At 42.9% G+C, this 24,080-nt stretch overlaps 1 protein-coding gene across 1 annotated transcript in view; it reads right to left on the reverse strand.

Annotated features, from left to right (window-relative positions):
* Positions 1-20,215, reverse strand: part of LOC126258469 (Down syndrome cell adhesion molecule-like protein Dscam2) — a 687,321-nt gene extending 667,106 nt beyond the window's left edge. The window contains exon 1 of the mRNA XM_049955646.1: positions 20,138-20,215. Coding sequence (XP_049811603.1) covers positions 20,138-20,213 — 76 coding nt within the window. The 5' untranslated portion in view covers positions 20,214-20,215. The remainder of the gene's footprint in view (positions 1-20,137) is intronic.
* Between the last annotated feature and the right edge of the window lie 3,865 nt (positions 20,216-24,080).

The raw sequence follows: 24,080 nt of genomic DNA on the forward strand, positions 1-24,080 counted from the left end.
ACTTAAGAACATTACCTCGTATCATAACTTCCATTTTAAAAAATTTTACTATCACCCAAAACATGTTTTGTGTGACAAAATTTAGTAAAGCGTACGGAAGAGTGTCCAGCTATAAGCTATTAGCACAAACCGAAATAATTTCAGATTTAAGAAAATAATACGTGTTTAGAAAATTTATCGCTTGAACAGAAAACTCGCTTCAACCACTTCTGTTCTGTGTATATTCTGGAAGTTCGCGAAGCTAAAAATGTCGTTTTTACGATGTTGTTGTTGTGTTCTTCGGTCCAAAGACTGGTCTGAAGCAGCTCTTCATTCTACTTTCTCCTGTACAACCTTCTTCATATCCGACTAACTACTGCAACATAAATCCCTGTGAATCTGCGTACCGTATTCATCTCTTTGTCACCCTCTACCATTTTAGCCCCAACACTTCCCTCCAATACTAAACTGGTGATCGCTTGATGCCTCAGAACGTGTTCCACCAACCGATTCCGTCTTCTACCCAGGCAGAAGGCAACAGCAGAAAGAAAACAGGTCATAAATGAATACACTACACTCGGCAAGAGCACACTATTTAACACATTACAGGAAATTTATAGAAAAGACAACACAAACAGCTAAAAAGTCTACACACACACACACACACACACACACACACACACACACACACACACACACAAAGATAAAGTATAAAAAAATTCAAATTTGACGCCAGACTCACTGGTGAAGAAATGAACACTGACTGGGCTGGGACACACACAACAACCACGATTACAGTGTGTTTTGGTGAAGTGCAAAGTGCTTTTAAGACAATATTTGTGAAAATATGTGTTACATTTATGTGTGTTTCATAATGCTGAGAAAAATGGGCTTGCCACACAAAAACGCAAGTAAAAACGAATATAGGTGCGGAATATCGCGACATACTAAATTACTTTTACACCATAAAATGATAGGTGCCGTGTCTCCAAAAATGTATTTATGGGCCTTATGACTGCTGTAATAACTTTTAATGGTGGGAACTATGAAAGACTTAAGGTTCTAGAGAAGTTAGGGGTAAGATATGGACAGAACACAGCTAAAGGACTGCAGGAACTGGATGAGCTTCGAGTATGTGAAGCAGAGTTAGCTGCTCAGCAAATGACAAAAGAAGCAAGAAAGAAAAGGAGGAGGCAAGCACTCGGCTGTTGTGACCCTGAAGAAGACACAGACTACGGACCAGGGCAATTCTAGTGCATAAAAGACGCAGAACTATGAGTCTGCATAAGAAAAAAATGTTTTCAACCTCAGTATCTATGACTACATTTTTTGCAATAAATGACCCGTTTTGTAAAAAATGTACTGATTGTAGAGACATGAAATTTTTACAGCATGCCAAGTGTGAGATTCAATTCATACGGAACTAGAATAATTAAAATACCCTTAGCTGTTTGTTTTTATGTTCATTTACTCACAAAATTCTGTAAAAAAATTGAGTGTATGAAAAATAAAGAAAAGATAACATACCCCACAATACAATTTTAGTAATAATTCTAGTTTATTGCATCTACAAAGGTGCATTCAATAGTTATGGAAAAATGTAAGTTGGTGTCTTAAAAAGTCTCCAAGATAATGTGTCACAAAATTCGATAATTTAACATTGGCGGCATAGGACATACAATGTCCCCTTAACTCCCAACAAAATTTCTCGTCAACATCGTTTGGTTGCAGATGACATACTATCTGTAATAAATAATACACAAGTGGTCCGGAAAATCCAAGCAAACCGAGTGCAAAGATATTAACTAAGCGAAACAAATTGTTGCTTGAAGTAAATATTCAAGTAATTTTGTAATAATTTAGTAAAAATGTTCACGTTACAGATTAAATAAAACAGAAACCCACTGATGATGGCACGGAGCTGCTGAAACATGTTTGGGAACTTGGGAAAAACGGTGTTTTGCGTAACTGGCGGACCTTACATCCATCAATGTATATTTGTTGGCCTGTCGCGTGCCGAAGCGTTCTGCATTCTTGACTGCTTCGAGGAAAGATAATTTTTTTGAGGAGGGGGGGGGGGGCGGGAGGGAGGGGGAGTTTGCCGCGCGGGATTAGCCGAGCGGTCTGAGGCGCTGCAGTCACGGACTGTGCGGCTGGTCCCGGCGGAGGTTCGAGTCCTCCCTCGGGCTTGGGTGTGTGTGTGTGTGTTTGTCCTTAGGATAATTTAGGTTAAGTAGTGTGTAAGCTTAGGGACTGATGACTTTAGCAGTTATGTCCCGTAAGATTTCACATACACTTGAACATTTTTGGAGGGGGAGTTATGCCTCAAAGAATATCACCAGCCCCACTCCGTGCCTGAAATAACAACAAGACACAAATTGTGGATTTGAGATTTTACAGTATTAGCGAGAGGCTTGTATTAAAGTCATTCCAAATAAACGTCGAGTGGTATCAAGACATGAACAAGTGTTGTGCGGGTGGTTGTGGGCAGTACGTGTGGTGGGCACGGAACAATGCGGAGCAGATGGTGAGACGTAACGTGCGGTCTCTGGTGTTGCGGCCGCGCTCGGGGAGGGAATCTGTGTTGATGGGCGGGGCCCCGCCGCGCCGTTATTGAGACGCCAGCTCAGCTACTGCGGTGTACACCAGGACCGGCCTCGGCGTTGTTTCGCGGTGGTCCCACTCGGGAGGGCCGTGCGTGCTTCGATAACGGCGCCCGCGTCCCTGAACAGATGCCGGCGGCAGTTGCGTTTTACGATCGCTCGTAACGGCGCGGCAAAGTGCCGGAGAGCGCCGCGGGGTCGCCTGGAGTGAGAACCAAACGCTGCCATCAGCCGCAGTAAGGAGCGCGCTGTTCAATGGTCCGTCCAAATCTGGGTCACTGCGGCGCGCCAGCCACGGGTCGTCACCGATTCGCATCGAGCGGGGCGCTTTTCCCTACGTGGTACGTATTGTATCGGCCCTCATTAATGGCATCTTTCATTAACCCTCGAGTGGTCACGCCAATGAAAATTCCTATCCACTCCTTTTAGATTTGCCTTTACTTATTTGTTTTTACAACAATGAGAGTAAGGCACCAGTTTCTGTGGGGGAGAGATTGAGACACAGGAGAGCCAAATGTTGGAATTGGTCCGTTGCTTTCTTTTGACTGGATGACATACGTCCTCCACGCGACCCTTCGTGTAAGTATTTTTGATTTATCAAACAATGGAAAATTCAGGATGGAAGGTAACAATACTATGATAAGGAAAGTTTCTACCCACCATATAGAGGAGATGATGAGTCACAGATAGGCACAACAAAAGGACTCTCACAATTATAGCTTTTGTCCGCTAAGGACACAGACACACACTCACACTCACACTCACTCACACACACACACACACACACACACAAACACATACGCGTGCGCGCGCGCGTGCGCGCGCGCGTGCGCGCGCGTGCAAAAGCAACTCACACGCTTGACTGCAGCCTCACGTAACTGAAACCACACATTGGTTTCAGTTGCCTGAGACAGTAGTCGTGTGTGTGAGTTGCGTTTGCGAGTGTTTGTGTATATGTGTGTGTGTGTGTGTGTGTGTATGTGTGTGTGTGTGTGTGTGTGTGTGTGTGTGTGTGTCTGTCTATTGTTGACGAAGGCGTTATTGGCCGAAAGCTATAATTGTGACAGTCTTTTAGTTGTGTCTCTCTGCGACTCAACATCCCCGCTATACGGTGGGTAGCAACTTCCCTTCTCATAATATTGTCATTTTGGATGTTTTCCTTCAATACTTCATTTATTTAGCACTTTTTAGAAATCATTACACCTTATAAAATATTTTCCATTTATATCTGCACATACTTTGCATTTTAAGTGAAACATTTCACTTCCAATCGACACGACATTTCGCATAACTCTTGTCACTGTTTTGTGTCTTAGGGAAGGGACTACTTTCTATATCTTCCACCAGCAACCAACTATACTATTTTACAGGGTGTTTCAAAAATGACCGGTATATTTGAAACGGCAATAAAAACTAAACGAGCAGCGATAGAAATACACCGTTTGTTGCAATATGCTTGAGACAACAGTACATTTTCAGGCAGACAAACTTTCGAAATTACAGTAGTTACAATTTTCAACAACAGATGGCGCTGCGGTCTGGGAAACTCTATAGTACGATATTTTCCACATATCCACCATGCGTAGCAATAATATGGCGTAGTCTCTGAATGAAATTACCCGAAACCTTTGACAACGAGTCTTGCGGAATGGCTTCACATGCAGATGAGATGTACTGCTTCAGCTGTTCAATTGTTTCTGGATTCTGGCGGTACACCTGGTCTTTCAAGTGTCCCCACAGAAAGAAGTCACAGGGGTTCATGTCTGGCGAATAGGGAGGCCAATCCACGCCGCCTCCTGTATGTTTCGGATAGCCCAAAGCAATCACACGATCATCGAAATATTCATTCAGGAAATTAAAGACGTCGGCCGTGCGATGTGGCCGGGCACCATCTTGCATAAACCACGAGGTGTTCGCAGTGTCGTCTAAGGCAGTTTGTACCGCCACAAATTCACGAAGAATGTCCAGATAGCGTGATGCAGTAATCGTTTCGGATCTGAAAAATGGGCCAGTGATTCCTTTGGAAGACATGGCGGCCCAGACCAGTACTTTTTGAGGATGCAGGGACGATGGGACTGCAACATGGGGCTTTTCGGTTCCCCATATGCGCCAGTTCTGTTTATTGACGAAGCCGTCCAAGTAAAAATAAGCTTCGTCAGTAAACCAAATGCTGCCCACATGCATATCGCCGTCATCAATCCTGTGCACTATATCGTTAGCGAATGTCTCTCGCGCAGCAATGGTAGCGGCGCTGAGGGGTTGCCGCGTTTGAATTTTGTATGGATAGAGGTGTAAACTCTGGCGCATGAGACGATACGTGGACGTTGGCGTCATTTGGACCGCAGCTGAAACACGGCGAACGGAAACCCGAGGCCGCTGTTGGATCACCTGCTGCACTAGCTGCGCGTTGCCCTCTGTGGTTGCCGTACGTGGTCGGCCTACCTTTCCAGCACGTTCATCCGTCACGTCCCCAGTCCGTTGAAATTTTTCAAACAGATCCTTTATTGTATCGCTTTTCGGTCCTTTGGTTACATTAAACCTCCGTTGAAAACTTCGTCTTGTTGCAACAACACTGTGTTCTAGGCGGTGGAATTCCAACACCAGAAAAATCCTCTGTTCTAAGGAATAAACCATGTTGTCTACAGCACACTTGCACGTTGTGAACAGCACACGCTTACAGCAGAAAGACGACGTACAGAATGGCGCACCCACAGACTGCGTTGTCTTCTATATCTTTCACATCACTTGCAGCGCCATCTGTTGTTGAAAATTGTAACTACTGTAATTTCGAAAGTTTGTCCGCCTGAAAATGTACTGTTGTCCCAAGCATATTGCAACAAACGGTGTATTTCTATCGCTGCTCGTTTAGTTTTTATTGCCGTTTCAAATATACCGGTCATTTTTGAAACACCCTGTATATTATCTAGGTGGCACATTTTTCCCCTTGGAAACAGCAATTTTAGTTACTGTACTGACATTTGCCTGACGAAACAATGTCATAGAGCTTTAATCGGTATGATGTGTACATTATTCAACTCTTTATGTTTTCTATTTATATTCTTATTTTATTTCAGAAGAACCTATAGCTTCCATTATGGAGGTGGAAACTCAGACTATAATGTTTGGATAAAATGGCTGGAGGAGTTTAATTCAGAAGAAGAACGTCCCGACTGTGAGACCGACGTCAGTCACTATGGTATTGATAACACAGTATCCGACAATCACAGATCTGAGACAGAAGACGATGTCACTGACTGTGGACACAGAATTGAGGATATTCATTTAGAGGAATTCGAAGGAATTGATGGAAACACTAACTGTGGTAAAAAAGTGATCCGGAAAAGTTTATGGTATTTGTACTGATACTTGTACAAATTAACAAGGAATCTCTTCAGTGCGAGGTCTCAAAACACCAATGATGTTTACGGCACTGGACGCCCCATATACTATCATGGAACCAAAATATTGGCTAATAATAGCAACACGAGCGAGACCGAAGGTATCCAATGGCGAACACAGTATGAGCCCACCGACCGTAGTTGAACTCTTAGTCGACAAGTAAGTCACAACGATAGTACCGCCTTAGTGTTGTTGATGCAAAGCAGAGCACCGACAACAATAAACAAAGTAAACATTGCGTTGTATACACAACAGTTGCCGAAGTTGACATTTCGTCAGAAGTAAACCCAAGGAAATTCACAGAGTGAGACAGAAGTGGCACATGAAATATTAGCATTTCTGCAAGGTGAGTCAGTGGAATGCGTGATGTGGCATACGCTAGACAGAGTGGACAATATACGTGAGGAATACAGTGATGACGGTACGTGATTAACAAGTGAAAGTGATACTGAAACAGATATCGAGGCATGTAGTTCATCATCCTTGTCGGACAGGGAGCCACAAATCCCGTCTCCAGTGCAACGTACTAAACGACAATCGTTGTCCAAGGAGCAGGTCTAAACGAAATTACGTACATGTAAAATCGCCCGCAGCATATTAAAAGGGTAATTATGAACAGATTTCGAATAAGTCCGCAACAATATGACCGTGTAGTGCTTAAGAAAAACTACTGTCACTCAAAGGAGGAAAGAGTTGTAATTGTTACAAAAGCTGGTGTGTTCATGTTTCACGGATGCTCGATTAAATTTACAGGATGTGCATGATAGAGACTTGTTAAGTCACGCTCATCAAAACGCGTTCGACGTAGATTAAGTGATTTCAATGGAATGGAGGCGTGCATAACTTCAAACAGAGCTACAGAAATGGAAAACGTTAAATAACGTAATCTCAGACAAGCATCAACGTGACGATAGACAGCAAACTGCGGAATTCGACAAAAAATTTGTAGACGAGATAAATAAACTTATCCCATAGTTCAGTAAGAAATTCGTTTTCAACACCGAACAGTAGGAATTTGAAGAGGAAATGTGTGTGAAAGAAACACTGGGAATTGGAGATACCACGAGAGTTGTTTCAAGGTCAATTAACGTCAATGCCCTAACACATTCGTATACAATTATGCCGATTGTTAATCTGGATGCTAAATTGGGTGGTCAGTTATTTCTTGAGCTGTGGGATGTTGGTGGTGCTCTGCCCTCTATGATTCTTTCTCGTGCGAGTCATCTTGCAAGGGCAATAGGGAATATTTGGGTCACAGCAAGCAAGAGTGGGAAAATGGAAGTAAGACAACTACAGCTATCGTTTGAGCTCTGCTTTTGGCCAATAACTGGTCAAGATAACTTGTCTTTGCTTCATTCCTGGTCTGATCATGCAAATCATTCTCCTTTAGAGAAAGCTATCCCTCCTTAAAAGTATGTGACACTGCAATTCATGCCACCTGGAACAAACGGGCAAATTCAGCCTCTGGATGTTTGTCTTTTCTATGCCTGTTGTTGTTGTGGTCTTCAGTCCTGAGACTGGTTTGATGCAGCTCTCCATGCTACTCTATCCTGTGCAAGCTTCTTCATCTCCCAGTACCTACTGCAACCTACGTCCTTCTGAATCTGCTTAGTGTATTGATCTCTTGGTCTCCCTCTACGATTTTTACCCTCCACGCTGCCCTCCAATGCTAAATTTGTGATCCCTTGATGCCTCAAAACATGTCCTACCAACCGATCCCTTCTTCTAGTCAAGTTGTGCCACAAACTTCTCTTCTCCCCAATCCTATTCAATACCTCCTCATTAGTTACGTGATCTACCTACCTTATCTTCAGCATTCTTCTGTAGCACCACATTTCGAAAGCTTCTATTCTCTTCTTGTCCAAACTAGTTATCGTCCATGTCTCACTTCCATACATGGCTACACTCCATACAAATACTTTCAGAAACGACTTCCTGACACCTAAATCTATACTCGATGTTAACAAATTTCTCTTCTTGAGAAACGCTTTCCTTGCCATTGCCAGTCTACATTTTATATCCTCTCTACTTCGACCATCATCGGTTTTTTTACTCCCTAAATAGCAAAACTCCTTTACTACTTTAAGTGTCTCATTTCCTAATCTAATTCCCTCAGCATCACCCGACTTAATTTGACTACATTCCATTATCCTCGTTTTGCTTTTGTTGATGTTCATCTTATATCCTCCTTTCAAGACACTGTCCATTCCGTTCAACTGCTCTTCCAAGTCCTTTGCTGTCTCTGACAGAATTACAATGTCATCGGCGAACCTCAAAGTTTTTACTTCTTCTCCATGAATTTTAATACCTACTCCGAATTTTTCTTTTGTTTCCGTTACTGCTTGCTCAATATACAGATTGAATAACATCGGGGAGAGGCTACAACCCTGTCTCACTCCTTTCCCAACCACTGCTTCCCTTTCATGCCCCTCAACTCTTATAACTGCCATCTGGTTTCTGTACAAATTGTAAATAGCCTTTCTCTCCCTGTATTTTACCCCTGCCACTTTCAGAATTTGAAAGAGAGTATTCCAGTCAACATTGTCAAAAGCTTTCTCTAAGTCTACAAATGCTAGAAACGTAGGTTTGCCTTTTCTTAATCTTTCTTCCAAGATAAGTCGTAAGGTCAGTATTGCCTCACGTGTTCCAACATTTCTACGGAATCCAAACTGATCTTCCCCGAGGTCGGCTTCTACCAGTTTTTCCATTCGTCTGTAAAGAATTCGCGTTAGTATTTTGCAGCTGTGACTTATTAAACTGATAGTTCGGTAATTTTCACATCTGTCAACACCTGATTTCCTTGGGATTGGAATTATTATATTCTTCTTGAAGTCTGAGCGTATTTCGCCTGTCTCATACATCGTGCTCACCAGATGGTAGAGTTTTGTCATGACTGGCTCTCCCGAGGCCATCAGTAGTTCTAGTGGAATGTTGTCTACTCCCGGGGCCTTGTTTCGACTCAGGTCTTTCAGTGCTCTGTCAAACTCTTCACGCAGTATCTTATCTCCCATTTCGTCTTCATCTACATCCTCTTCCATTTCCATAATATTGTCCTCAAGTACATCTCCCTTGTATAAACCCTCTATATACTCCTTCCACCTTTCTGCCTTCCCTTCTTTGCTAAGAACTGGGTTTCCATCTGAGCTCTTGATACTCATACAAGTGGTTCTCTTCTCTCCAAAGGTCTCTTTAATTTTCCTGTAGGCAGTATCTATCTTACCCCTAGTGAGACAAGCCTCTACATCCTTACATTTGTCCTCTAGCCACCCCTGCTTAGCCATTTTGCACTTCCTGTCGATTTCATTTTTGAGACGCTTGTATTCATTTTTGCCTGCTTCATTTACTGCATTTTTATATTTTCTCCTTTCATCAATTAAATTCAATATTTCTTCTGTTACCCAAGGATTTCTATTAGCCCTCGTCTTTTTACCTACTTGATCGTCTGCTGCCTTCACCACTTCATCCCTCAGAGCTACCCATTCTTCTTCTACTGTATTTCTTTCCCTCATTCCTGTCAATTGTTCCCTTATGCTCTCCCTGAAACTCTCTACAACCTCTGGTTCTTTCAGTTTATCCAGGTCCCATCTCCTTAAATTCCCACCTTTTTGCAGTTTCTTCAGTTTCAATCTGCAGTTCATAACCAGTAGATTGTGGTCAGAATCCACATCTGCCCCTGGAAATGTCTTACAATTTAAAACCTGGTTCCTAAATCTCTGTCTTACCATTATATAATCTATCTGAAACCTGTCAGTATCTCCTGGCTTCTTCCATGTATACAGCCTCCTTTCATGTTTCTTGAACCAAGTGTTAGCTATGATTAAGTTATGCTCTGTGCAAAATTCTACAAGGCGGCTTCCTCTTTCATTCCTTCCCCCCAATCCATATTCACCTACTATGTTTCCTTCTCTCCCTTTTCCTACTGACGAATTCCAGTCACCCATGACTATTAAATTTTCGTCTCCCTTCACTACCTGAATAATTTCTTTTATCTCGTCATACATTTCATCTATTTCTTCATCACCTGCAGAGCTAGTTGGCATATAAACTTGTACTACTGTAGTAGGCATGGGCTTTGTGTCTATCTTGGCCACAATAATGCGTTCACTATGCTGTTTGTAGTAGCTAACCCGCACTCCTATTTTTTTATTCATTATTAAACCTACTCCTGCATTACCCCTATTTGATTTTGTATTTATAACCCTGTAATCACCTGACCAAAAGTCTTGTTCCTCCTGCCACCGAACTTCGCTAATTCCCACTATATCTAACTTTAACCTATCCATTTCCCTTTTCAAATTTTCTAACCTACCTGCCCGATTAAGTGATCTGACATTCCACGCTCCGATCCGTAGAACGCCAGTTTTCTTTCTCCTGATAACGACGTCCTCTTGAGTAGTCCCCGCCCGGAGATCCGAATGGGGGACTATTTTACCTCCGGAATATTTTACCCAAGAGGACGCCATCATCATTTAATCATACAGTAGAGCTGCATGTCCTCGGGAAAAATTACGGCTGTAGTTTCCCCTTGCTTTCAGCCGTTCGCAGTACCAGCACAGCAAGGCCGTTTTGGTTAATGTTACAAGGCCAGATCAGTCAATCATCCCGACTGTTGCCCCTGCAACTACTGAAAAGGCTGCTGCCCCTCTTCAGGAACCACATGTTTGTCTGGCCTCTCAACAGATACTCCTCCGTTGTGGTTGCACCTACGGTACGGCCATCTGTATCGCTGAGGCACGCAAGGCTCCCCACCAACGGCAAGGTCCATGGTTCATGGGGGGGTTTCTATGCCTATAAAACATATTATCCCACTTTCGGTTACGTGCCGTCAATTCTCATCACCCCGTTCCGCCAATACGATTCTGTACGCATTCTTCAAGAGTGGGTGCCTACCTGAAGGACCTGCAGATTTTGTAACTCCGAAGGAGTTCGTCTTCAATCTCGATGGTGCGAACCTTTGTGATCACTGTGGCATGCCATTTTTCATTCAGTGTTCAGGGTGCTAATATTTCTCCTGTCGTAATTGTTAACACAACTTTTGCAAGTGAGCCGCACGAAAGATAGAACTTGCAACCTCGCTCTCAAGGGGTTCATTATAAGATTAATATATTCAATAACAAAGCTTTTTAACTCGTAACTTGCTTTTTAAGTCACATATTATAGCACTAATATATTTTAATAAAATTAAAAATAAATTTATATTCGTATAACATTAAAACCTCTATGGATGACTACTGTCATTCACGCGACTTATTGTGAAATTTTTTAGGCGCAACCACAGGAGGGTTAAAGCTGGCGTCTAGTGGCAGAAGGCCACCGACCACTTCTTTTATTGTTTTGCACCACATCTCAATTGCTCATTTCTAAAAGACCGGAAATCCGTACACACTAGTTTAATGTTTGATAATAATTTCACTGTCAGAGGTACTATTTACAGGGTGTTACAAAAAAGTACGGCCAAACTTTCAGGAAACATTCCTCACACACAAATAAAGAAAAGATGTTATGGTGACATGTGTCCGGAAACGCTTAATTTCCATGTTAGAGCTCATTTTAGTTTCGTCAGTATGTACTGTACTTCCTCGATTCACCGCCTGTTGGCCCAATTGAAGAAAGGTAATGTTGACTTCGGTGCTTGTGTTGACATGCGACTCATTGCTCTACAGTACTAGCATCAAGCACATCAGTACGTAGCATCAACAGGTTAGTGTACATCACGAACGTGGTTTTGCAGTCAGTGCAATGTTTACAAATGCGGAGTTGGCAGATGCCCATTTGATGTATGGATTAGCACGGAGCAATAGCCGTGGCGCGGCACGTTTGTATCGAGACAGATTTCCAGAACGAAGGTGTCCCGACATGAAGACGTTCGAAGCAATTGATCGGCGTCTTAGGGATCACGGAACATTCCACCCTATGACTCGCGACTGGGGAAGACCTAGAACGACGAGGACACCTGCAATGGACGAGGCAATTCTTCGTGCAGTTGACGATAACCCTAATGTCAGCGTCACAGAAGTTGCTGCTGTACAAGGTAACGTTGACCACGTCACTGTACGGAGAGTGCTACGGGAGAACCAGTTGTTTCCGTACCATGTACAGCCTGTGCAGGCACTATCAGCAGCTGATTGGCCTCCACGGGTACACTTCTGCAAATGGTTCATCCAACAATGTGTCAATCCTCATTTCAGTGCAAATGTTCTCTTTACGGATGAGGCTTCATTCCAACATGATCAAATTGTAAATTTTCACAATCAGCATGTGTGGGCTGACGAGAATCCGCACGCAATTATGGAATCACGTCATCAACACAATTTTACTGTGAACGTTTGGTCAGGCATTGTTGGTGATGTCTTGATTGGGCCCCATGTTCTTGCACCTACGCTCAATGGGGCACGTTATCATGATTTCATACGGGATACTCTACCTGTGCTGCTAGAACATGTGCCTTTACAAGTACGACACAACATTTGGTTCAAATGGCTCTGAGCACTATGGGACTCAACTGCTGAGGTCATTAGTCCCCTAGAACTTAGAACTAGTTAAACCTAACTAACCTAAGGACATCACAAACATCCATGCCCGAGGAAGGATTCGAACCTGCGACCGTAGCGGTCTTGCGGTTCCAGACTGCAGCGCCTTTAACCGTACGGCCACTTCGGCCGGCCACATTTGGTTCATGCACGATGGAGCTCCTGCACATTTCAGTCGAAGTGTTGGTACGCTTCTCAACAACAGATTCGGTGACCGATGGATTGGTAGAGGCGGACCAATTCCATGGCCTCCACGCTCTCCTGACTTCAACCCTCTTGACTTTCATTTATGGGGACATTTGAAAGCTCTTGTCTACGCAACCCCGGTACCAAATGTAGAGACTCTTCGTGCTCTTATTTTGGACGGCTGTGATACAATACGCCATTCTCCAGGGCTGCATCAGTGCATCAGGGATCCATGCGACGGGGGTGGATGCATGTATCCTCGCTAACGGAGGAGATTTTGAACATTTCCTGTAACAAAGTGTTTGAAGTCACGCTGGTACGTTCTGTTGCTGTGTGTTTCCATTCCATGATTAATGTGATTTGAAGAGAAGTAATAAAATGAGCTCTAACATGGAAAGTAAGCGTTTCCGCACACATGTCCACTTAACATATTTAATTTCTTTCTTTGTGTGTTAGGAATGTTTCCTGAAAGTTTGACCGTAACTTTTTGTAACACCCCGTATATCAGCAGACACCCTCACAGTATATACCCTGCAGCAAGGATACCTTCTTACGTTATTGTTAGGCCTACGGTATATGTACAAACTTCTAATTAAAAAACTTAATTTCTGGTGGATTAGAGCAAAGTCAACATCGACAGTAAAATATGACATTCATGTAATGTAGCGTGAAAGATTTTTATGAACTGCGAGAGCGCACTAAATGCTTTTTGACTATAGCGCTTATCCTTGGAGAGCAAATCTCGTAATAAGATAGTGAAAAGACTAAAAGAGTGTATCTTTACTTTGCTTTGAAGTCTCAGCCAGTACGGACGTATCAGTTTGTTAAATACATATACTGTTTTTGGCTGCCATCACGGCTTGTAGCAATTTCTACGACACAAATTCTACGACACGATTTCAAGAGAATAGAATTTCTGAATTTCAAAGCGTATAACATTTACGTTTATTCAAAAATGAGTGATCTGAGTTTGTGCCTATTGAATACTGCCACAGGACTTGCGGGAGATTGATTTGTATATGTTTTCCGGCGAATCTGTTATCACAGCCAGTTCATCATCCCGTTGCTATCTTTGTAAAATCCTGTTCATACGGCAAGGACATCCATGAATAAACTGAGTACTGTAACAGCACTCGTACAGGCTCTGACGATTAAGAAATTTTAATTTTATGTACATTTTCAATTGAACGTATGGGCATTAATTACTCTTACTGCCGAAAGAAGGCAAGGATTTTATTAACGCATACTCAACAAGTAACGCAATTGCATTATGTATTCACTCGCTTACTACGATTCGTTAATGTGAAGCGATACATCAGAAGACGAGGTTAGAAGCCTCGAAGTAGATCCTGTTACGATAAACTTGAAGGTCTGACACAAATTTATTATTACAGACATTGACACTTTAATATTACAGATTTATTTATTTTGAATTTACTGTGTGCTGGCTATACGTACTATCAGCGTATTAAACTGTAACTTGTTTTTTAGAGCACCTGGTGATGTTTTTAAGTTATGGCACTGTAATGTCTCTCAATGTATCTCTAGAATACTGTAGATATTGCTGTGCACTCGTTGTGGATGTATTTTGGGGTTGCCTGCTGTGGTTGCCTCGACACTAATTTAATGCATGTAATTCATAAGGGGATGAGCCCATAGTAACTTCGATACAGTTATGTACTGAGAAAAGAGTCGCGTGGAGAATGAGTCTCCAACTTTTGCACTAATTTTCCATCACTACATTTCTCAGTTGTAATCTGTGGAACACTGAGAGGTTCTTTCGCATGGGAAGAAATGCTTTATGCCTCTGGAGTACTGCGCCAAACCAAGTTGTGTGTGGGCATGGGATTCGAACCTAGTTCATTTCAGTGGCGGATACAGAAAAACCTCAAGGAGGGGGCGCTAAAGATATCTTGAGATACCTTTACTTTTACCGTAATAAAAATTAATCAAGTCACATGCAAAGTTTAAGAAAGCTTTGTTTAAACTGATTATACACATATACAATACCATTTTATGATATAAAAAAGCTACAATTGAGTTCTCCTCCTTAAATGATGAATTCTGTGCCCCCTTTCTTCCTGTTAAATTGGTTAATTACATCGTCCATAGGACAATCAATGCCAGGGTGAGTGTTCAACAGAGCTAAGCCATTAAGTCGATCCTCCTTCATTGTCGACAGCAGCTATGTCTTTGTATGTCGCAATGTTGAAAAACTACACTAGCACACTTAGCACTAAAACACACACGGTCACACTCCACGCATTTCTAATATCACTAAGTACAACACTCACTGAAGTCCGTGGTAATAGCCAATAACCGCAGTCGTTCACTTTTTACACTTTTTATCACTTCGAAGTTAACGGGACGATTGTAGCTTTCAAGCTGACTACGTGGCAGCTATTCTGCTCCCCTTGTATATGAAGGTCTTATTTTTATAGTGGTACAAGTCCATTTTTGTTAATTCTGAGATACAGAGGCCTAAAGTTAGATGAGCGTTGAAAGATCTGCAGTTGAGATACGAGAAATATTCATAAATGGCTCTGAGCACTAAGGGACATAAGTTCTGAGGTCATCAGTCCCATAGAACTTAGAACTACTTAAACATAACTAACCTAAAGACATCACACACATCCATGCCCAAGGCAGGATTCGAACCTGCGACCGTAGCGGTCGCGCGGTTCCAGACTGTAGCGCCTAGAACCGCTCGGCTACTCTGGCCGGCAATGTTCAAGTATATATAGTTGAATTCGGTATATATACATGAATACTTCTGATACCTCAACTGCAGATTTTTCAGCGCTCATTGAACTTTAGGACTCTGTATCTCAGAATGAAGAAATTCAGTATACATACTTGAATATTTTTGGTATCTCAACAGCAGATTTTTCAGTGCTGATTTAACTTTACGACTCTGTATCGCAGAATGAACAAATTCAGTATATATACTTGAATATTTCTGGTATCTCAACAGCAGATTTTTCAGTGCTGATTTAATTTTAGGACTCTGTATCTCAGAATGAACAAAAAAGGACTTGCACCAGTATTGAAATAAGCCCTTCATATGTGGCTCGGTTGATTCGAGAACATTCGATATCAGAATGTTCGCTTCCAGACTTTTACGGAGTGCGAACAAACACATACTGTGAAAGCAAGCCAACATGTACTTTACGACGTATAATATAAGGGCGAGTTTCCAATGATGACGTCATCCGGCAATTTAAGTGTGTGTGGAACTTTTACTGTCAATTCCGTTCCTTTCTAGTGCATTCGATAGATGGCCTATGTAGTAACAATGCGTTTTTAGGAATATTCCCGAAAATCACTATTACCGGAGATATACGCATCAGTGTTACGTTGTTAGTAAAAATATTGTTACGAAACTCGTATCAACGTTTTTACTGAGAAATTTCTATGAATTACTATCATTAATACTTCACAAATAACTGATCACTCTCACTCTTGACTACTTTTCACACTTGCACTTGCTACAACTAGAACTTCTTACTTATTCACTCTTCAGTCTTAATATTTTTGCTTCTTAACATAAACTAGCTTCCTATTCGGCGAATAGTCCGTATTTAAAACGCTACGTATCGAAGGCTCTCTGTACAAGAAAACAGTAAAATATTCGCGACTTTTCTCGAACAAATGCCAGACACAATAACGTATCTAGATCACTAGAATGGCCACGACTTTCCTCGTAGGTATGTGTTAGCTATCTATGTGCCAGACAGAAACGTATAAAATACGAGGACGCGCGTGATACTTAGGAAAGTACAACTACTCGATAACTCGATACAGTAGAGTCGACTGACGAAAGAAACGAACGAATAGCGTGCGGGCTGACTGGCGGGGGCGGTGGGGGTGACAATGCGGGCGGCCCCGCAAGGGGGGGGGGGCGATATAAAATGACGTTTATCTTAATAATATGGATATTTATATACGTGTTTGGAGAGAGAGATGGATAAATTTTTGATTACGATTTTTACTTTAAGTCGTAACTGGTACCTGAACTTTGGTTGCTGCCTCCTTGAATGATCAGCTTCTGCAAAAATTGGTGAATTATTACAATTTGGAGGTAGTTATTATTCCTTAAGGTTTAAAATACGACTCTGTTAGTTTCTTGGCCGCATTGCGGAAATCTTTGAGCCCAGGTTTTCGTAGCTTTTCATACCTAAGGGACCACTGTTGTAAGGAAATAAGATAAAACTGCAATCTGCTTTTCGTGAGAAAAGGAGATTGCTTGGCACACAAACTTCCTTCAAACTACACGTCCTGCTATATCAAAATTGGTCAGTGGAGTTCAGCACCATACCGTTGTACAATAACATAATCCAATTACTGTAATGAAGAAATTATGAGAGGTTGTTACTATAGAGAATGCATTTCTTTTCCTGTATTTTAGTGAACTTTGTACACTTACAATTCTGTCGATTGATAGACGGCGACGACAATGAAGTTCACCTCCTTTTCCAAAAGCAAGATATTTCTATTCTTCACTCCCAGAAAATTTGTATACATAAATGTTTGGCAACTCTTACACACACACTTTACTCGGTTTTATCACTAAAATATCAATATTCATTAAATGTTACAATACGATCTGAGCGACGGCCTAGCAACACGCCCTTTTTCCACAATATACAGATTAACAGTCCTCTTGTTTTTTTAGTAAATCAATTGTCTTTTTTGTAGAGTCCATACTCAAAGATTCACAACTAATATCGATGGGAGAGCTAGTCCTGACAAAACTCTACCATCTGGTGAGAAAGATGTATGAGACAGGCGAAATACCCTCAGACTTCAAGAAGAATACAATAATTTCAATGCCAAAGAAAGCAGGTGTTGACAGATGTGAAAATTACCGAATATCAGTTTAATAAGTCACAGCTGCAAAGTACTAACGCGAATTCTTTACAGACGAATGGAAAAACTGATAGAAGCCGACCTCGGGGAAGATCAGTATGGATTCCGTAGAAATGGTGGAACACGTGAGGCAACACTGACCCTACGACTTATCTTAGAAGAAAGATTGAGGAAAGGCAAACCTACGTTTCTAGCATTTGTAGACTTAGAGAAAGCTTTTGACAATGTTGATTGGAATTCTCTCTTTCAATTTCTGAAGGTGGAAGGGGAAAAATACAGGGAGCGAAAGGCTATTTACAATTTGTACAGAAACCAGATGGCAGTTGTAAGAGTTATAAGAGTATGAAAGGGAAGCAGCTGTTGGGAAGGGAGTGAGACAGGGTTGTAGCCTCTCCCCGATGCTATTCAATCTGTATATTGAGCAAGCAATAAAGGAAACAAAAGAAAAGTTCGGAGAAGGTATTAAAATCCATGGAGAAGAAATAAAAACTTTGAGGTTCGCCGATGACATTGTAATTCTGTCAGAGATAGCAAAGGACTTGGAAGAGCAGTTGAACGGAATGGACAGTGTCTTGAAAGGAGGGTATAAGATGAACATCAACAAAAGCAAAACGAGGATAATGGAATGTAGTCGAATTAAGTCGGGTGATGCTGAGGGAATTAGATTAGGAAATGAGACACTTAAAGTAGTAAAGGTGTTGTACTATTTGGGGAGCAAAATAACTGATGATGGTCGAAGTAGAGAGGATATAAAATGTAGACTGGCAATGGCAAGGAAAGCGTTTCTGAAGAAGAGAAATTTGTTAACAACGAGTATAGATTTAAATGTCAGGAACTCGTTTCTGAAAATATTTGTATGGAGTGTAGCCATGTATGGAAGTGAAACATGGACGATAAATAGTTTAGACAAGAAGAGAATAGAAGCTTTCGAAATGTGGTACTACAGATTAATGCTGAAGATTAGATGGGTAGATCACATAACTAATGAGGAGGTATTGAATAGAATTGGGGAGAAGAGGAGCTTGTGGGACAACTTGACTAGAAGAAGGGATCGGTTGGTAGGACATGTTCTGAGACACCGAGGGATCATCAATTTAGTATTGGAGGGTAGCGTGGAGGGTAAAGATCGTAGAGAGAGACCAAGAGATGAATACACTAAGCAGATTGAGAAGGATGTTGGCTGCAGTAGGTCCTGGGAGATAAAGAAGCTTGCACAGGATAGAGTAGCATGGAGAGCTGCATGAAACTAGCCTCAGGACTGAAGAGCACAACAACAACAACAACAACAACAACATCGATGAGGGGATTGCGCGCAAAAGAGTTTCTTGCTGTCCAGCTGCGCTTCATTTCTCTTCATGTTCTTTTTGAATCACATTTACATTTACGGTATTTATATACATTACTGGGCATCTCAGAATAAAATTAGGCACAAGTTAGTTAGAAAAAAAGGGCAGTGAGGCTCACATAACATTACAGAGGGGGCGCCCCGCATACGTATCCCCCATTTCTTTTTTTTATTTTTATTTATTTATTTATTGTTCCGTGGGACCAAATTAAGGAGAAATCTCCATGGTCATGGAACGAGTCAATACATGAAATTATAACACGATATTAGAAACAGATAAAATGAAATATAGAAAAAAAAAACATATTCAGGTGACAAGTCATAAGTTTAAATGAAGACAATCAACAATGTAACACTGGAATTTGCTTAATTTTTTAGTTCTTCCAGGAGCTCCTCGACAGAATAGAAGGAGTGAGCCATGAGGAAACTCTTCAGTTTAGACTTAAAAGAGTTTGGGCTACTGCTAAGATTTTTGAGTTCTTGTGGTAGCTTATTGAAAATTGATGCAGCAGAATACTGCACTCCTTTCTGCACAAGAGTCAAGGAACTGCATTCTACACGCAGATTTGATTTCTGCCTAGTATTAACTGAGTGAAAGCTGCTAACTCTTGGGAATAGGCTAATATTGCTAACAACAAACGACATTAAAGAAAATATATACTGTGAGGGCAATGTCAGAATTCCCAGATTTTTGAATAGGGGTCGACAAGAGGTTCTCGAACTTACACCACATATAGCTCGAACAGCCCGTTTTTGAGCCAAAAATACCCTTTTTGAATCAGAAGAATTACCCCAAAAAATAATACCATACGACATAAGCGTATGAAAATATGCGAAGTAGACTACTTTTCGTGTTGAAGTGTCACTTATTTCAGATACTGTTCTAATGGTAAATAAAGCAGCATTTAGTTTCTGAACAAGATCCTGAACATGGGCTTTCCACAACAGCTTACTATCTATCCGTACGCCTAGGAACTTGAACTGTTCCGTCTCGCTTATAACATGCCCATTCTGTCTGATTAAAATGTCAGTTCTTGTTGAATTGTGAGTTAGTAATTTCAAAAAAAATATTTTCCTGTTCGTAGTTACACTCAAACCTGCAGGTCGTCGCATCCTAGACTGTTGCTGACCGATGTCCCTGTCACAGCTTCGTGACCTGGCGCAGTGCCGTTACACGGACAACCGACACCGCACCTCGGGGTCGCAGGTAAGCATCAGCCACTCACCTGTCAGCGCAGCCGCCAGCAGCAGCAGCGTCAGCACGCCGCGCTGACAGTCCGCCCGCAGCAGCGCCATCAGCATATGCGGCCGGCACCTGCAACAGGCCCAAGCACCCAGCTGTTAACCACATACCGTCGGGTAGGCGTACGTCACATGTAGACCGCTGGAACTTGCGCCCGACTAGAACTCCCTTCACTGCACCTGCTATTTATATTCAGTGCATTTTTTCTAAAAAAAAAAAAAGTTTGAGGGTACCTCGACATTGAATTTAATGCAGCGAAAAATACTTATAACTGAAACATGGGATACCACCCATCTGCTTTCAGCCATGACGTCATCGACATCATCATGGTAGCGCGACCGTAGAGACATCTATCGGTACCCCGGCGTTTGATCTTACGCATATCCGTTTAGCACTACCATCGCCCACTATTAGCGGGCGAGAGCACTACATGCTTGTCGAACTGGCTGCCAGCGATTCAGCTGCCGCAGCTTCGAAATGCTTGAAACAGTCAATGACATCGCTTTTCCCGCCAAAAACTGCACTGGTATCGTTCGTATTGCAATTACCAACACGAAAAAAGGAAATAAAAAATTTAAGTCCGTGAAATAAATCTTTGGGCAATGGCCTTGCCGGAGTGGATACACCGGTTCCCGTGAGATCACCGAAGTTAAGGGTTGTTGGGCGTGACCGGCACTTGGATGGGTGACCATCCAGCCACTTTGCGCTGTTGCCATTTTTCGGGGTGCACACAGCTTCGTGATGCCAATTGAGGAGCTACTCGACTGAATAGTAGCGGCTTCGGGCAAGAATACCATCTTACGACCGGGAGAGCGGTGTGCTGACCCCACGCCCCTCCTATCCGCATCCTCCTCGGAGGATGACACGGCGGTCGGATGGTCCCGGTAGGCCACTCGTGGCTTGAAGACGGAGTGAGTGAAATAAATCTTTGGCACTCTTCCAAATTCCCAACATAGTAAAAAAATTACTTTGTCGACGAAAACGTTTAGGGGTACACATCCCCCAGCGTTCCCCCAGAAAAACAGCACTGTTTATATTACAGTACTACGTTAGAAGTGTACTGGATGCCAGGGTGTCTGTTCCATCTAAGCTAAAAAGACTTTGTTGCAGATCCTTGTTTAAACACGTTGCAATGGTCAGTTACTGCAGACGCTAGGTACATGGGGTATACTCTAATTACCCAGACATACGTTGTACGTTTTTGTGTGGCCATCATCGAATATTTGTAAACGAATAGATGCATTACTTTTGGTTAGGCGGCCACCATCCGCATTAGCTCTTATACACGATGCGTGAAAATTAAAAGCGACAGCTGAATGCATATGATAATAGAAGCAAAGTCACTGCAGTAACTGTTTGAGGAACCGACTGGAGTTTTATAAGAAGCTTTATTAATTTACTGATGACTAGTTTCGGGCGGCTTGTCCATTATCAACTCATCGACGTACGTGCCTTGTATTACAGCCAGGTTTGCATGTAAAGTTACCGACTACAAAACATATAAGTGTGGCAACATCCAATGTAACTTTGACAGAGAGACATCACTGTATATCAAAATAGCTTAGTGGTTGATTGTGATGCAAGACTTAGGTTCCTACCTAATTTGCCCAAGCCAGTCATGAATAAATAAATAAAATTTTGTACACAACTTAAGGCAGTTTGTAATACCATGATCGATAGGGAGTAGTTGTTCAGCGAAATTAATGATGTGAATTGTAAAATGTTTACTCTTTAATGCTTAGTGTCATTGATTTACTGTAGGGAAATAGAGTTTCACGAAGTATGTTTTGTAGCATTCTAGCTGTGTATTTGAATAATGAGACTTTCTAAAATACGTTTGTTTATGTAAAGGAAATAATAATGTAAAAAACTGGTTCATATTTAGGAACTTGCACTGTGCAATGAAAAAGGTATAGCACTTCCCCTCCGCAACGGAAGCGAGTTGGCGCGCGCCAAAAGCTGGAATTGGCGCTCAGTCTAAGCGGGAAGCGAGATAGCACAGTAAGCAGTCAGTAGCCGGCGGCCGACCAGTCAACAGCGCAGGTGCCGAGTTAAGCACCCAGTATCTGATTCTACACTCCTGGAAATTGAAATAAGAACACCGTGAATTCATTGTCCCAGGAAGGGGAAACTTTATTGACACATTCCTGGGGTCAGATACATCACATGATCACACTGACAGAACCACAGGCACATAGACACAGGCAACAGAGCATGCACAATGTCGGCACTAGTACAGTGTATATCCACCTTTCGCAGCAATGCAGGCTGCTATTCTCCCATGGAGACGATCGTAGAGATGCTGGATGTAGTCCTGTGGAACGGCTTGCCATGCCATTTCCACCTGGCGCCTCAGTTGGACCAGCGTTCGTGCAGACCGCGTGAGACGACGCTTCATCCAGTCCCAAACATGCTCAATGGGGGACAGATCCGGAGATCTTGCTGGCCAGGGTAGTTGACTTACACCTTCTAGAGCACGTTGGGTGGCACGGGATACATGCGGACGTGCATTGTCCTGTTGGAACAGCAAGTTCCCTTGCCGGTCTAGGAATGGTAGAACGATGGGTTCGATGACGGTTTGGATGTACCGTGCATTATTCAGTGTCCCCTCGACGATCACCAGTGGTGTACGGCCAGTGTAGGAGATCGCTCCCCACACCATGATGCCGGGTGTTGGCCCTGTGTGCCTCGGTCGTATGCAGTCCTGATTGTGGCGCTCACCTGCACGGCGCCAAACACGCATACGACCATCATTGGCACCAAGGCAGAAGCGACTCTCATCGCTGAAGACGACACGTCTCCATTCGTCCCTCCATTCACGCCTGTCGCGACACCACTGGAGGCGGGCTGCACGATGTTGGCGCGTGAGCGGAAGACGGCCTAACGGTGTGCGGGACCGTAGCCCAGCTTCATGGAGACGGTTGCGAATGGTCCTCGCCGATACCCCAGGAGCAACAGTGTCCCTAATTTGCTGGGAAGTGGCGGTGCGGTCCCCTACGGCACTGCGTAGGATCCTACGGTCTTGGCGTGCATCCGTGCGTCGCTGCGGTCCGGTCCCAGGTCGACGGGCACGTGCACCTTCCGCCGACCACTGGCGACAACATCGATGTACTGTGGAGACCTCACGCCCCACGTGTTGAGCAATTCGGTGGTACGTCCACCCGGCCTCCCGCATGCCCACTATACGCCCTCGCTCAAAGTCCGTCAACTGCACATACGGTTCACGTCCACGCTGTCGCGGCATGCTACCAGTGTTAAAGACTGCGATGGAGCTCCGTATGCCACGGCAAACTGGCTGACACTGACGGCGGCGGTGCACAAATGCTGCGCAGCTAGCGCCATTCGACGGCCAACACCGCGGGTCCTGGTGTGTCCGCTGTGCCGTGCGTGTGATCATTGCTTGTACAGCCCTCTCGCAGTGTCCGGAGCAAGTATGGTGGGTCTGACACACCGGTGTCAATGTGTTCTTTTTTCCATTTCCAGGAGTGTAGATGGAATGGCCTCGGGTGTAATTGTGGCTGTAGAATGGTGCTCTCGCACTGGAAATGGGTCTAAAAATGATATTCACGCCACCAAGAAGAACTAAATAGAGCATATTACTGCGAAAGGAGAGACCAGGTACCAGCCACATGCTCGCCAACACTATTGCGCCACCACTTCAACAGGTTCCAGAGGTTAGGACTGTATATGAGTATGAACCAGAGTATTTGTGTGAATTAATTTGCAATAATAATGCAAATCCATGGAGAAGAAATAAAAACTTTGAGGTTCGCCGATGACATTGTAATTCTGTCAGAGACAGCAAAGGACTTGGAAGAGCAATTGAATGGAATGGATAGTGTCTTGAAAGGAGGATTTAAGATGAACATCAACAAAAGCAAATCGAGGATAATGGAATGTAGTAGAATTAGGTCGGGTGATGCTGA

The sequence above is a fragment of the Schistocerca nitens genome, chromosome 1 (assembly GCF_023898315.1).
Source record: "Schistocerca nitens isolate TAMUIC-IGC-003100 chromosome 1, iqSchNite1.1, whole genome shotgun sequence".
In the NCBI taxonomy this organism is placed as follows: domain Eukaryota; kingdom Metazoa; phylum Arthropoda; class Insecta; order Orthoptera; family Acrididae; genus Schistocerca; species Schistocerca nitens.